The 15,997-nt window shown below is 41.5% G+C and overlaps 1 protein-coding gene across 2 annotated transcripts in view; it reads left to right on the top strand.

Moving 5' to 3' along the window:
* Nucleotides 1-630: 630 nt before the first annotated feature.
* The window catches only part of PEPD (peptidase D), a 120,994-nt gene continuing 105,627 nt past the window's right edge, over nucleotides 631-15,997 (top strand). The window contains exons 1-3 of one of the 2 annotated variants that reach the window (XM_090149314.1): nucleotides 631-680; nucleotides 6,708-6,891; nucleotides 8,136-8,263. In XM_090149314.1, coding sequence (XP_090005440.1) covers nucleotides 646-680; nucleotides 6,708-6,891; nucleotides 8,136-8,263 — 347 coding nt within the window. In that variant the 5' untranslated portion in view covers nucleotides 631-645. Of the gene's footprint in view, nucleotides 681-2,803; nucleotides 2,879-6,707; nucleotides 6,892-8,135; nucleotides 8,264-15,997 lie in introns of those variants that run through there. The other variant, XM_031615352.2, reaches the window with a different exon arrangement.

Genomic DNA, 15,997 nt, shown 5'->3' with positions numbered 1-15,997 from the left:
ATGAAAGAGCTACCAAAGAGTCATTGTTTTAAAATACTTTGAACAAAGTCAGAAATCTACTTGGTTGGGCTGGGCTGGGCTGTCTGGGCAGAAGAGCTGCATTTGTTGACTCACAACAGTGCGCTCAGAACAGGCAGTACCTCCTCTCTGCTGACATTTACTGATGTTGCTGTACTGTTGTGTGTTAGGCAAATGCTCTGGGATACAAGGGACCCTTGTGGTCCCTCCTTCCCCTGGAGACCCGAACATGCTCCTGAGCAGAGGGTGCAGATTGGGCAGAAGAGAGGAGCAGCTCAGAGTGCAAACTGCCCAGGAGCTGGAAGGAGATACACAACTGAGTCCCGGTGACGAGGAAAAGGGAATCTTCCTAGGGATCCTCAGGGACTGTCTGCAGCTTGATGTAATTCAGAGAGACGCTGCCTGGACTCAGAGCAAGATTGCAGAATGGCTGTTCCTCCCCCATTAGTTCTTCAAGGACACCACAGTCTGGGGCATACTTATGTTCAAATCTTTGTTTTGTCTCATTCTGCAGATTATAATTTTCCCTATTTAAGAAGTACATCGTTATTCTCATGTACACCCAAACTGCTGTGGCAATTTTGAAGATGCCAAAAATGCAAAATCAGGCCTTCAATGTGAGAGAGAATGTTCTTTACCACGCAGGCAAACGCTAATGGGAGGTATGTAACAGTAAAGATCATTTTAATCTTGTTACAGGGGAAAATGCTCTAACCAAGTCACTGAAATACTAAGGTCTACCATTGCATCATCTCAGTTAGAGAGTAAAAAGCAGCAGAAAGAAAAAAATCAGAATTATCTGTTTGTTATAAAGCTGGTCCTGCACCCAGTCTGTTCTCAGTATAATTTCTATGGTTGGCTTTTCAACTGGCTGCCTGTACAACTACCTTGCAAATGAGTTTAATTTGTGCATATAGTAGGAGTTTCATTCTGTTGTATCATGAGACAGAAAAACAGCAAGTTTTAGGTAACAAACAGTATAAAGTAATTTTTCTTTTTCCGTAAGGAATAAAGAAATAGAGTCTTATTTTCAGTGAGATTTAATATGATACAGGTAGCTCTTCTAACTCTTGCAGTTGTTTTGGGAAAGAGAGTAAAAAATAGCCAAGGGTAAGAGATGAGGGAAATAAAATAAACTGGGATAAGAGACCTAGAAAACCTGTTTTAGAAAGCAGATACAAGAAGGCAGGAGACTTTTTCTCTAAGGAGGACAAGAGGTACCAGAAGCCATTCATTACATTTTTTGGAAGCATAGGGAAACTGTTAGGTTGGGACTTGAACTGATGATGAAGTATCTGGTGAAGGGCTGTGGCTGGGCATGGGCAAATTGTATGTACCTGTGCTCCCCTCTTGACCAGAAGGGGTGCACCCAAGATGGAGACACCCTGGGCTCCAATAAGGCCAGCCACTGGAGGGAGAGCATTTCTCAGACCCAGGCTGCTTCCTGAGAAAAACTGCTGTATTGCCAGAAAACCCTTTCACCAGCTGGGTGAGTTCCATCCTTTTTGTACATGACTGTTGGTGTACCTGCAAGTAGTTTGCCTGGTATCACCAAGAACCTGTCAGAAGCAATTTTGCTTCTTCGTGAGAACAGGAAAACTATCTTGAGGGCTTCCTTTTTTCTCTCTATATTTCTGTCAGAAGAAAAGGAGGCAGTGAGCTTCCCTGTCTCCTTCCTCTCTGCCTAAGTTTACACAGAAAGGATCCCCTCTAGGGACTCACAATAATGCAATATTTTACTTCAATTCACATAAAAAAATCTTCTTCAGTGTTTACGTCAACAGAAGGAAGTTCCTTGCAACTGAACAGCCTATCAATAATAATGTCTAAAATGGGCCTGGCTCTGTTTATCTGAACCAAAAATAAGTATTTGTTTCTTGTCAAATGGGAAGTCCATGGAAGAAACTTCATTCTATATTTTGCAGTAAGGGTCTGTGACCCTTGGGCATAAAACCAAAAAGCACTGGAGGATGACTACTTGACTTTTCCAATTTTCTTATTACACACACTCCTCTCCAGACTTTCTGCAATCAGTCTTTCCCTTTGATTGCACTGCAGCTTTCAGACTCCACTTCAGAGCCAGCTGTGCAGGAATAGCTGTGTTTTTCTCCTCCAATCTAGTGGTCAATTTGGCCAACTGAAGGAGGCTTTAATTATGCGCATTTCTTAATAAGAGCGTACAAATCTGTTAAAACAAATATGAACTTCAGGCTCTGTGTAAAGTATGTTGTGATTCTCTGTGCAAGTCTGCAACTTCCTATTTCTTGACTTCTGAAACGTTAACAATTGCTGGTCAGGAACCAGGGGAAGAGCTGTGACATCCTTGAACCACTGATGCAGTATGATTCATTTAGCTTTCCATTTGTTTCTTATGAGGGGAAAAGCACAATTACACACATACCAAACACGTAAAATTGAATATTCACGTGTCCCAATAGTTGAGAAGCTTAATTCAATAACTGTACTCAGGCTGTGTCAGCAGAGCAGCGTGCGGAGCACTGAAGTGAGGCAGGGTGCGGAGCGCGGTGTGCGGCGTGGGGCAGCGGTGAATCGCCTCGGTTTTAAAAACGCCCCGTGCCGAGGGTCTGGGTGCCCCGCGGCCACGTCGGGCGCTGAGGGAAACCCTCAGCGGGCCCGGGACTGGAGGCTGCGTGCCGCCTGCTTTTAAAAAAATTATTCAATGTTATTGTAGTTTCCGGCGCTTCGCATCACCTCGCCCCGCTCAGCTCCCGCCGTCTCGGCCCTCAGAGGAGCCGCCCCGCCCCGCCCCGCCCCGCCCCGCGCCTCCCCGGCGGCCCGCCCGGCCCCGCCGTCACGTGACAGCCGAAGTCCGGCGAGGCAACATGGCCGCGGCGGCGGGGTAAGCATCGCTGCTCGGCCGCGGGCGCCGCCCGGCCCCGTGAGGGCGGCGCGGAGGAGCAGCGCTGCGCCCGAGGCCGGTGGGGCCCGCGGGGTTCGGGGTTCTTCGCCGGGCGGTTCCCCGCCCCGAGCTGTGGAAGGCCGGGCCCCGCGCGCTGAAGGCGAGCCGCTCCCTGGCGTGACCGCTGCGGGAGAGTGCGGACGGCGCGCGGACCGGGCGGGCCCGCTGTCTGTGGCGGGCGGCAGAGCTGCGCGGGAAGGAAGGCGACGCCGCGGGTTGCCTGGCGCGGGAGCTGCTCCTCGTACGGGTGAACTCGGCTGACTTGTCGGCGTTTTGAGACCGTTCCATTAGGAACGTACCGGAACGGGGGGCACTTCTCATGGTCTCCAGAGGTCCCCAGGGACTGAACGCTTAATTTCACTGCCCGTTTGCTGTGGGAACGGCATAAAAACTGGCTAGAGCTCAGCTGCTGTTGATGGTTCTGTCTGTTGCTCAAGGCAAACGAATAAGGCCCGGTTAAATAAATGTCAACTGCTGGAAAAGTAGTGGTTTCTTACCTTCACTGAGACAGGATCCAGTGATCCTGTCTTTGTGATCTCGGCAGAACAAATGTGGCAGGTCCTGGGTTTTCTTCTGAAAAGGGAGAGAGGATGGAATGCCTGGTTATCAGAGCGTTCTGGTTGTCACATCAAAGCAGAACCAAACGTTGAATGGATCATACAATAATGAAACAGAATCCCTCTGAGAAGAATGATAATAAAACCCTTCTGGAATAAGCTTCTAAAGACAAGGCAAAAAGAGAAGTGTCCTTTAAAAAAGCAGATGTACTTTAATGTTTTCAGCTGCCTATTACTTCCAGTATAGTAAAATAAAGGAGGTCTTACATGGTCTTTTGACTGAGTGATCATAAAACAGTATGTGGCAGGCAGCAGGGCAGCTGCTGTGCGAGGCTTTTACTGGACTGAGGAATGGTTTTGGGGCAGCCTGGTGAAAAATGAGGGAGCTGAGCTTCAGGTGCAAGGAGCCCTGATTGTTGTGTAGTTACGGAAGCTTGCACAGGTTCAAAGATGCACATTCTCCAAACCAGTGCTTACATTAAATACCCTGCATTATGAATTGTCCAATGTGTAGCTCTGCATCACAGCTGGGAGATGAGTTTGTGGCAGTAGGCCCCAAGGTGCCTATGTTAGTAGAAGAATCGGCCCTTGGAGGAGCAGCCAAGTATTGCACTAGTTATTGCAGTGGTGATTGTGTCTTGTGTGATCCAAACAAGTGACTGGTCAGAGATCACAAACCAGAACAGAATTCTTGTATCCTTATAGGGAAGGAACTTTTTAATTGCACTGTTAGGTGGCAAATTCACAGAGTTTTATGTTGATGTAATTTTATCTGTATTTTATACATGTGTGAGGCTGTTATATACTGGTACCCCCACCCAGCTTCCTGTGTGTGGTCAGTCCAGAGCATTGTTGATGTACGAATGGAGAATCCAGGGTGCTGAGTGTGATTTGCAAGGAAGCTCAACCCAGCCCTACCGCTTCCTGCAGATGTGACCATTGGGTCTGGCACGTGAAGCTGTTGTGACTGTTGCAGTCTTAACATAAAGACCAAGGCTATGCCTATGGAAAAAATGTGCAAATCTTAACCAACTGAATAGAATCAAATGATTAACATTGTGGCATCAAATTGAAGCAGGGAGAGTAGGATCTGTTATATGTATGAGGAAGAAGAGTTTTATGATGGGGTTAACTAAAAATTACAGATAAGTCATTTTAAATTATGATGCATTTCAACTTGAGTGTTAAGATACAATAAAAGGCATTCTTGAAGTGGTTATGGAGATTACCAGTGAGAAGTCTTGCCTGACGTTATTTCTCCTTTGGTCTCCTTTTGCTTGTCAAAAGTTTTAAGTGCAGTGAAAGAATTACCAGTAAATGTTGTGCTAAAACATCTACGTTCTTGGTTTTGTTTTCTTATTAGCACACCAAGATCTGAGAGTGATCTGTGGCATAAGGGTCTCTGATTATGTTCTCTTCTTCCTTTTATACATGCAATAATGTGAGCATGAAGATAGTCAAGGGGTGATCTTACTTGGTTTTCAGCTTCTTCAATAGCGCCAAGTTGCTGATCCACTGCTTTGCACCTGACAAGACTTGCTCTTAGTTTGCTGAAGGTCTGGTATCTGATTTAAAACTTTCAATAGTGTTTGCTAGAGTTGTTTGAACTTGCTTCATTTTCCTAGAGGCTGGGATACTCCAAAATGAAAGCTTATGCTGTGCTTCTACACTATGATAGTGTTCTACAACAGGTACTCTGCAGCCCTTGGAATTATCACTGCTGTACTGCTGGGTTATCAGGGGTGTGTGGGAAGTAATACAGATAAATGCTTCAGTTTTGTGCACCATCAGCTGCAGTCCTGGGCAGATCATATGAAAACTAGATTAGTAAGAGCAATCTTTCACCTTCTAAAATGACTTGCACTGTAAAATCAAGTAATTATAAACAAGTAAAATAAAATATTTTATTAGCTCTTTTATGCTGTGTGCGCAGTGCAAAATTACAGGGTTTACTTTTCTGATGCTGATAATGCCTTTCAGGAGGTTATTTTATGCAGCTATAAATGAAAGGTTACTTTCCAGATTGCCTATGAAAACCATGTAATAATTAAGGCGTGGAGCTCTCCTTCTCCCAGGTTAAGCCCATTGGTGGTTTGTTCCTGTTATTTTAGCACAGTAACAGTTTAATTGTAGCTTTCTGTCGTCTCAGCTGGAAGTATATCTGATTTAAAAAAAAAAAAAAAAAAAAAGGCTCATCAGCCATTCAGAAGAATAGCTTCAATAAGCTGAGGCAGAGGGGCACTTCCATCCTAGGTCTTATTGGTAAAGTAGCGTTTCTCTGTCTTATGGAAGCTCTAAAGTATAACTTTGGTGTGTTAAAAACTGAGGGAAATAAGAGGAGGAGTACCCATAGATTCTTTTCTCCTTATCCAAAAACTTCACACCAACTCCTCAGTTTTTCTGTAGTTACACTCCAGAAAACGTGAGCGTGGACCTATGGCAAATGGGACTGAATCAGCAGTATCTTTCTGTAATATTTTAAGCATTAGAATTTATTAATAACCTTCTTATCTTAACATAAAAGCTCATTACCTTTCTTCTCCGAAGGGAACTTCTGTTGAATACAATCCTTTAGAAATGTCTTCAGCTCTTTGCAGTGCTCGTGCTGCCTGAGTGCAGCAGGAGGTGGCTGCTGTGCACTGGCCGTGTGTCAGCTCAGCCTCTTGCTGAAGCTGCGTCTGTGTGTGCAAGAGTAATGTACGTACAGCAGAAACTCACAGATAATATCTGAGCATGGAGAGCTCACTCTATGCGTGCTGTCTCCCATCTTTTCTCTGTGATCTGCTTTTGCTGCTGCAGCACTTCCCAGAAGGCCATAGTGAAGTTTTGCAGGACAGTGTGGCCTTTCACTTCTGTTTTCAGTAATGCAGGACTTGCCTTCTTTCCTTCTCTTTTGCCCTTACTCAGCTGGACTGTGCTGTCATCGCTTTCTGCATCTGCTTTTTGTGTTACTATGTAAAGTGCTGCTCTGTGGCCGTAGCTCCAATGTACCAGTGTGAGCAGTGTCTGCTTGTAACTAGAAGCCCTGGTTGTGTATAGCATCTCTTTCCCTTGAGCACCTAGAATCTTGTTTGTTGAATTTAGTAGAGAAAAGGAAGTTGAGTTAAAGCAACAACTGCACTGTGTCCAAACTGTGCTGACTACTCTGCCTTCCATTAACTTTCAATTAAAAAACAAAACAAAACAAAAAAACATATATGTATCTTTTCTAGACCTTCTTTTTGGCTGGGGAACGAGACCTTGAAGGTGCCTGTAGCACTCTTTGCATTGAATAGAAGACGACTGTGTGATCGCCTGCGACAGAATAAGGATGTCCAGAAGAATTCAGTTGTTCTGCTTCAGGGTGGAGAGGAAACCCAGAGATACTGCACTGATACTGGTATTGTGTTTCGCCAGGTGAGAGCTGAATCAAAGCTTCAAATCAAATTAGAAAACTGCCTCTTGAACTGCATGAATTTTTAAACTATGTGTCATTATCCTTCCCTATTTCAGATGTTTGCATTGCTTTGGCTCACTGAAACTGGCTTCTTTGTAACGTTGCCTCTTCATCTTAGCAACTCTCTCAAGGCTTTGCTATGTGGGCTCCTTCTGTGATGTAGAGGGACTTAAGCCTGTTACAGACCCTACTGTCTAATGCTGTTTAACATGATATTAAAGGCAGTAACTGAATATATCTTTCTTTTTTTGTCTAGTCTGTCACAAAAAAACAACAAGAGCTGCCTTCTTTTTGTAATGAAATGTGTTAAAACGGTCTAAACTGAATAATTCATAGAAAAGTGTATTCAGCGCACGTTCACTATTTTGTAGATAGTTTTTTCACATACCAGGATATATCTCAGAATTTACATGTCTTCTCTAATTAAACTCTTTCCTGAATACCAATATGTTCTCCTGTTGCAGAGAGGACTTAATATGTTAATGTCATGCTGAACACAGTCTTTGGAAAAGTTGCCCTTACAGTGCTTTGGTAATACATACTACTGGAGAGCTTTGTGCTTTGCATGGCTGCAGCAGTACTAATTCTTTTTGTTTTACCAATTTTAGCAGTTGTATGTTTTAAAGAAACAAAACCACCAAGTTCTAACATAGATAGCATGCATCTTAATGCACTTTTAGAGGAGTTGCAGTGTAGTAGAGTATATGCCTGTCCTCATCCAGGCTCATTTCTGTATTGTTTGGCATTTTGTTGTTTGATTGTCTTTAAAATATCTCTTGGCAAAGGGCTGTTCCTACTGCAGCTTCTTTCTCTTGGAGAGACCGTGTCTTCACTTCAGGACTCCATCATTACAGCCCAATGAGTCTGCACTCTGATTTTGCCTGGTGACATGATTATTTCCTCCCAGTACTAAATTCTCTAGTTTTAAACTGGAAGACTGTGTTTTATCGTGCCAAGTTAACTGTTGTGTATTTCTTATGGTAGCTTATTAATCTCCAACTGCTTCCAGAGAAAGATTTATTAAAACCTAAAACTAATCGGTCTGAAATGCTTTAAACCTAAACCACTTCCTTTCTCTCCAAAAGTAAAATAGATCTCCCTTACAATGTGTGGAAGAACAGATTGGTATGTACTGTGGTGTATTTTTTGTTTCTAGAAACAAGTTTGTGGGTTTTTTTTAAGAATGTATTTTGTCTTAACCTAGGAATCTTACTTTCACTGGACTTTTGGAGTAACTGAAGCAGGCTGCTTTGGAACAGTAGATGTTGATACTGGAAGATCCATGCTTTTTGTTCCTCTACTCCCTGAAAGTTATGCAGTTTGGATGGGAAAGTAAGGCATACCTTTTAACTGTGTTAAGATGTATCTGTGTATTTAATGCAACTATCTGGAGAGCTCAAATGCTGTCTGGTTTTAATCAGATGGTGTGAACTGCAGTGATGTGTCTATGCAATGATACAAAATGTGATCTTTTGATATTGATCACATGATGTCAAATAATCCACTACTGTTCAGGAGAGAATACATATGGAATTATAGCCCACAAATCTCGTGGTATCCATGGAGGGAAGCTGAACCATAAAGAAGCATATAAGTTTTCCCCTAAGACAGAAGAAGTTATTTAATAAAGTAGGCTATTTGAGATGCTTTAGCAGCATGCAGCATTGTTAGTTAATGGGGCTTTTTGAATGGGAGGAGATAATTTAGGCTCTTTGGCATTTTGATTCTGAATTTTTCTTTTTTGGATGAACAAATTGACTGGGGAATGTGGTTTTTTTTTTTTTTTAACATCTTACATAGTAAGTGTTGCTCAGTGCTGTAGTAGTAAGAGAATTAATTTATATATATGTTCATTTCCTTACTCAATCTTAATTGTATTTATACTAACAAACTGGAATTTTGTGTGTGTGTCTGCATGGACTCAGAATATTGGATTACTTCTAATTTAATATTTTGAGCTCAGATTACTTCTAATTGAAGCTATCAGTTATATTTTAATGCTAATTTTGGGAAGAGGAAAACAATTGCAACCAGTGCCATATGCTGAACTGTGTTAGACCATATGGTAGGGCATGGCTGCTGTCTTCTCAAAGTTTCTATGAGTATCACTGCCTTAGACCTGCCTTGAAACTTATATTGTTTATGATCATTTTAAAATGCAAATACTACTCCCTGAAATACTTCAGCTGAAAGCTGCAGCTGTATGGGAGGGTGAGTTCTGTTTAATTCCCACCTGTGCTCTAAACTGTGTTTCCTAGTGGAGGTTGTTCCCATTTACAGACAAAGCTTTTTCTCCTTGTAGGTTTTTTTCTGTTAGTTTCATACCCAGCTGTTTCATACCCATGTGCTCTTTAAAATACTACTGAAATTCAACCATGTTATTTTGTATTTCTAAGTAACATAGTGTTGTTTGTAAATGGTAGCCTTTTTGATTTGTTGTATGGCACTTGTTATTGATTCATTTACAGAATTATTTGTCTGGGTAAAAATGGTTTATTGTCACTGTATCATTTCTTACGGAATGTAATTATCTTTTTCCAGCATCTTTCTAAAGATGCCTGTTCTAAATTCTCCTCTTTGCCTTTCCTGCATTCCATTTTCCTTTGGTCAGCTGTGGCCATGTAATTTTCCTGCTTGTCAGAAGGAGGATGTATGGATAACTCATCTGTGGGGCAGAAGCAGTTCTGCTTTAGAAGTTAGTTGGCAGGGAGCGCTGCACACAGCTTGGGGTTGTGTTCCTTCCCAGAAGAATCAGTTTTAAGTCAAAAGCAGCAGTGGAGGAACAATGTTTGCCTTCCATCCTCTGTTTATCTACTGCTGTTTCCTTGGAAGTGCTTTCTCTGTGCATGTGGAAGGTACTGTGTGCCTGTTGAAGAAGCTTTCATTTTACATCAATGAAGCATGGATCTGTGCAATGCCCTGTATGATATTGGCAAGGCTGCTATTTTAGTGGGGCCTGCAGCTTTCTTCTAATGCAGAGTAGGGTTGATTTGTCTGATGTCTGCATTGCATTCTGTTTCAGACTGTTGTGGGAATCTGCTACTTGAGTTTAAGCAGAAATACATGGATTCTCCTCACATGAGCACAGATGGTGCTGTATTATTGGTACTGTATTACTAAGTGTATCGTGTGGTGTACCCTTGTGTTTTCACTTCTGAAGGATGTACCTTTGGGCTGTGTTCAGTGACATCACTAAGGTACTGCGACAGTCAGAAAGGTGAACCTTTCTACCACTGAATATTGAAGAAGTGGAGCTTCTTTCAAATTGCAGTCAAATTTGGCCAAAAACAATGGAGTGCCAGTGAGAACATTTGGTTGGACGTGAGATGACTTGTAACCTATAAGTGAAACCGTGAACAGTGGAATTATTTTAGCCTCACCAGTTGCTCTGGTTTTTACCAGTGAAGGCAGCTTTGTATGCTGATATGGTGTCTGAGAACTCTCACCAGCACAGCACTGGCAAGGACAGAGGAGGCAGTGGCACTGCTGGGCTGCGCTCTGCCAGCGCTCGTGGTGCAGTGCTGAGGGTAACCAGCACTTGGGAAGTGTTATTCCTCTGTAGGACCTCTTTAGAGCATCTGCAGTCAGATCTGCAAATAGCTGTATAGATACCTTTTAGAAGACCTTCATGCTAAAATTACCTCTGCAGTTTTAAAAGGAAGGAGAGATTTAACTCAAAGGTTTGACAGCATATATTCTCAAAAAAAAACCCAAACCCAAGCAAATACATGTCTCTTAAAGTTGCAATTGGGGAATCATTATGAGGATATGTGTTTGACTGATGGTTTACATTCACGTTTGGATGGAATAACAAAAGTCAGCTGTTCTTAAATGCTGAGCATGGGCAGTTCTACTAGTGGCAGACAAGCCCAGTTCTAGTTGCAGAGATTTTCCAGCTAACAACTAAGAGAAGCATTTTGCACACGTACTGATTTTTACTTCTGTCCACAATCCTGCCTATTGTTTACAGGGCAGAAACAGGCTTTGGCAGGGATGGCTCACAGGGTAAGGCTTTGCTGTTCTGAAATATTTTTTTTTTTAATTTTGGAGGAAGAGTTGATGAAATTAAAGTGGTAAAATGAGACCATAAAGGCTTCAGAAGTGTAACTGCGTTGTGGATGCCCCTCTCTGCACAGTCTTACCTAGCTAGGTTTGTGGTACAAAGCTGTTAGCAGTTGTTTTGATTCCTTGGAAGCATTAAGTTGGTATTACTGCATGTCTTGCACAGAGACTTCAATTTCACTAATTAATGCTGCACCTGCCATTTACCTCCTTAATTATAAATGACAGAACTAGTCACTGTGCTGATTAAAGATATTTTATAAAGTAAAACATACTGTACAGCAGCTGCTTTATGTGGAGTGGGTGCCAAAATAACTTAATTGCCCTGCCATGTAAAGAATATTTTTAACAGAAAACTGAAATATTTAACACCTTCATGCTTGAACTTCAGAAATACGTATTACATTGGACAGAGCAATCTTTGTATGCAGTTTCCTGTGTTTTCTTTGAAGCCCTGCTTGCTAATTGATAAGTATAACAACATTAATCTAATGTTGCGTTGGTTGCAAGTACAGTTTTCCATAAAGTTGATTGGAAACTACCTGTATATGAGAAATTGAACCTTGGCACCTTGGGGTTGCAATGAAGCACAATGAAAAGCTTTAGCAATGTTAATATTTCCCCAGTTTGTTTCTCAAACTTTGTCATCATTTAGTAAGTAGATTATAATCCAAATCAACCTTTGCTTTTGGTGATTAGATTCAACTGAGTTCAGCAAAGCTGTGAGTTGTGCTGCTTGTTGGAAAAATGCTTAAGTGGATTTAATTTTTCCTGAGTGCTTTTGTAAAAATGTTTTTCAGTTTGTCTGGGCTTTACAGTTTGTTTTTCCTGTAGACTGTTGAAATGTTGAAGCTTAGATTTTAAGAAGCTTTCCCCATCTTTTTCTGTATGAGGATGTCTGAAATTTTGTGGTGTCTGTATTTTGAATAATTGTGAGTATGAAATTGTGCAGCATGCCATGGTTATCCAGCTGTATCGCGGTGGCTGGGGCTGGTGCATTAATAAGCCTTAGCTTTCACTACAAGAAGCTGGATCTTTGCCAGCTGAAACTTGAGACAACTCTGGGAAGGTAGAAGGCTGTATGTGGGAGCTGTAGGGGACAATTTAACTCACTGTAATGGTGCCTGTTGGTGCAGGTTTTGCAGGAATGAGGGACATTTGCTGGATGTTTTAATGCTGCTCTACACACTGACCCCCTTCTCAGTAATGTGCTCTGGTAGTATACTCTCAGAAGGGTCTTTGGTTTTATTTTCTGAACAGACCTGGGATGTCGTCCCCTGATTTTTTTTTCTTGCCATTTTTTTCTCTAAATTAAAATATATTTGATGTTTTCATTTTCCAAGTCTTATAAATTTGATCATCCCCCACCTTTTATCCCTTTTCATTACTCATTGAATTTTTATTTTGCAGTTTAAAAGAAAAATCCCTCTAGGTCATCTTATTCCCTCTTCATACCAACTAGCAATTGCAATTTATCTGCAGGGTTTGTTGCCACCTGCAAATGCCATCTGTGGATCTCATGAACACATTTCAGTCCTGCTTCCGAATCCCATCACAACTGATTTCAGCCTCTGTGGTATCTCACTAATGAAGACTTGCAGGCTGTTGCTGTTTATTGCTTTAACTTCTGAGAACTTCAGTCTGGATTGATACGACACTTTTCAGTGCTGTAGTTGGAGGGTTTCCCGGCTCGTCTTTTTATTTATCTATTTATTTTGATTTAGACATTTCAAGTTTTTAATATAAATAGTCTTTGGGTCTGAGGTCACATTATAGTGTTCCTGCCAAAGCCAATCTGAGTTGATTTTGGAGTGTAAGAGCCTTTAGAGTGATTTCTGTCAAATGCTTTGCTGTAATTCAGGTAGTACATCTGTTGCTTTACCTTTCGGTCCTTGCAGAACTCTGTGCAATAAAACTGCCTGCTTTTGATTGACAAGCCTGACTTGTGTAATTCCCCATGCTGCTTTTTTCCATGGTTCCATTTCTCTCCATAGTATAGTGATTTCCATTTCTTGTCTCCTGTTCATTTATTATGGTATTTCTCTGTGGATAAAAAATTACTTTTATAGAGTAATTAGTGTCTGGATTGTGCTTGCCACCTCACTGGTGATTGTTTTTCTCTAAATAGTGCTGCTCCAGTGCTCTGACTTCTCAAATTGTCAGGTTAGCCGTTGTCTCAGTGTTCAGTTCTCTACAAGCCTTGTTAGTCCTGGATAAATGTGTCCTGTTTTTATCTCTTTTACTACAGTAATTAATTTTTTAAAGCTTTGCTTTGTAGATGTCTGAGTTTATTTGTATATCTTGCTGGGAATGCTTTAAAAAAGTAACAGTAATTTAAATCAGTCCATTGATGTGCAGTCTTGATCAGGTTGCACCTTTGACTGGATGCACAAGATAGTGATTTAGTATTTGTTAAAGTGCTTCTTTGTTTTCTTTTTCATTTAGGTATACTGAGAAATAGAACAAGCCCTAAGTAAATCTGCTTAAAAACCACTGTGCTGCAGATTTTTAGATGTGGCTTTAAACCTCAGCATGAGAGAGTTAAGTCTTGCCTATGCACTTTTCATGCCAGTGGTAAGAGGGAAAATGTCAGTAACCCTCAGCATGTGTCTCTTATTTTATATTTCATTAATGCATTAGCAGGAGTATCAAGTTCAGTGGTATAAAGTCATGATAATATTTTGAGATATCAAAGAATTCAAGTTCTCTTTTGATCAGGCATGCCATCTGTTTTTTCCCCAAGGATTTGGACACTGCTGGCAGTGAGGTAAGCTGCAGGAACAGAAATGTCCTTGGGGAATGCGCAGCCGTGCTCCAACAAGGCTCTGCACCTCCACTGCATCTTCTGCTGTGCAGCAGCTTGGTTTGAGCGTGGAGCTCTTGGCTTCTTCTAGGCCAGGATTTGAGGAAGCAAAAAAAACTCAGTTAAAATATCCACAGTGCTGCTTCTATTCCTGCACTTTTAAAATTGTGTTCTCGGCTGTTGCTGTTAATGGTTCTCTGTCTAGTTTGTATGTTCTGCCAGCTTTGATGTGTCTGTCTCTGCAAGCCTGCTCTGTCTTTGAGGTAGAACTTTGGAAGAACCTCATCTATGTTGAGCTTTGTCAGGAGAAAGGCACAGAGAGTGAAAAAGCCAACCAGCCAAACCAACTGTTTTGTAAAATAAGATGGGAGGAAGTGTAATGAACATTAATGTATCTTAAGAGCTAAATGTGAGTGAAAAAGAGTTTTATTTGCTGTGTACCCCTTTTCCTGTGCAGTGTGCTGGAGTTCTGAGTGTCAGAATCCTTGGCCTTGGCACTGCTGCTGGGGGCATCAGAAACTTCTTTGTTAATTTCTTTTAAATTCCATTTTTTTTTCAGAATCCATCTTGCTCTGTATGGTATACAAAGGGAGCAAGAACTAGAAGGTTGCGTGTGTGCAGGTACTTCTGTATTTCAAAGCATAAAACTGAAATCTAGGTAAATGTGGAAAGGGACTAACATTCAGGTTGTCAGAGTGCATGCTGAAGGCTGCCTGCAGTACCAGCCAGCCTGTCACTACTGCTCTCATTCATACCTCACTTCATGTCTTTCATCTTCTCGTTTGCAATAGGGGAATTCCTTTGGCATGTAGAGGTGATTGCATTTTTTTTGGACAAAGTCAGGGACATCTGCTTGTATCTTGCAGAGCCTCCTGTGTTCTTCCTAGCAGTTCTTGACACCCCCTTGTTTGGTTAATGTTTTGCCATCTGTTAATGTGATGATATTGTAATGAGGAGGGAATCTGTTGAAATTCTGACAGCATGAAAACACTGCTTTTGTATTCCTTTTCGTCCTTCACCTTAACTTTGTTTACTTTGCTGATGCATTTCTATTTATCTTAACCTTTTTATGGAGTCTTCTTGAAACTTTCACTTTGTTTTACTTCCTTTCTAGTAAGGACTGAGAAATTGTCTTTAGTCTGGCTTGTGTTGCTTTGTGTCAGTGTTTACTGACTTCCCCTCTGAGATGCTAAGAGATCCTCACAATGGTTACTGACATTAGAATCTTTCTTTTGCTTTGGAGCCAACTTTAGTGTACATCTGTTGCTTTCATTTGTGATGTGATGGTGCAGTAAGATGCTGTTCTTTCAGAATAGCTTCAGAACAAGACAATGCCAGTTGTGAGAAGGAACTCTGTAAAACCATTCAAATCTTAATATTGAATGTTCATCATAACTTGTGTAGATGTAAAGCAGATAGAAAGGTAGAAGCAATTTTTGTAATTGATAAATAAGCTTTTGAAGTATACTGACATATAGACTAACTGAAGCAGAGAACAGATAGGGAGGCCTGAGTGGGTGAGGTGACAATGCATAGGGCAAGGGATTAATACGAAGTGGAAGAGAAGGCAAAACTGGCAGTTGTCATTCTGACATATATTTGTCATTCAGACAACTGCTAGAAATGGTGCAGCTGCCATTTCTGCAGTGTTACGTCTGCAGGTGTTCAGTCAGGTATTTTCATTCTGGCTTTGAGAAAAACAAGTGAAGAATCACAAAGCTGTGCTGATGAACTATTTTCTCTTCCACTAATGAAGCCTGAAGAAAGTTGAATTGGTCCTGAGGGTAATGTTTTTGTCCAGGTGTTTTAAAAGAGCTAACCATGGGGCTCTCCAGCTTGTAAGAATGGGAGTAGAGAACAGAGAGAAGATCACGCTGGCACAGCCTAACAGCAGGATATGTAACAATATCAGATGCCTGAGAATCAAAGCTTCTAGAAATCAAACTGAAATCAAAAATGTACTTATTGTGATCTCTCCTGCCTTTTATAGTCTGAGTTGCTTGCAGGCTCATTAGGAAATGTAAGGTACATGAAAATAGCCGTGGCATTAAGACAGTAGTGTGAAAGGGATCATACAGTTCAGTGGACTGTGTAGAATGAAAAGAATCAAGTATTTGTGTCAGCCTGTCCTGGTTGCTGTACCCATGTAGGAATTCAGACGTAGCCATATTCTCTATTGGTTTATACACCATAAATTTGGT

Source organism: Phasianus colchicus, chromosome 13 (genome assembly GCF_987193195.1).
Source record: "Phasianus colchicus chromosome 13, bPhaCol1.hap1.1, whole genome shotgun sequence".
Lineage (NCBI taxonomy): Eukaryota > Metazoa > Chordata > Aves > Galliformes > Phasianidae > Phasianus > Phasianus colchicus.
This window is presented reverse-complemented; position numbering and strand designations above follow the sequence as displayed.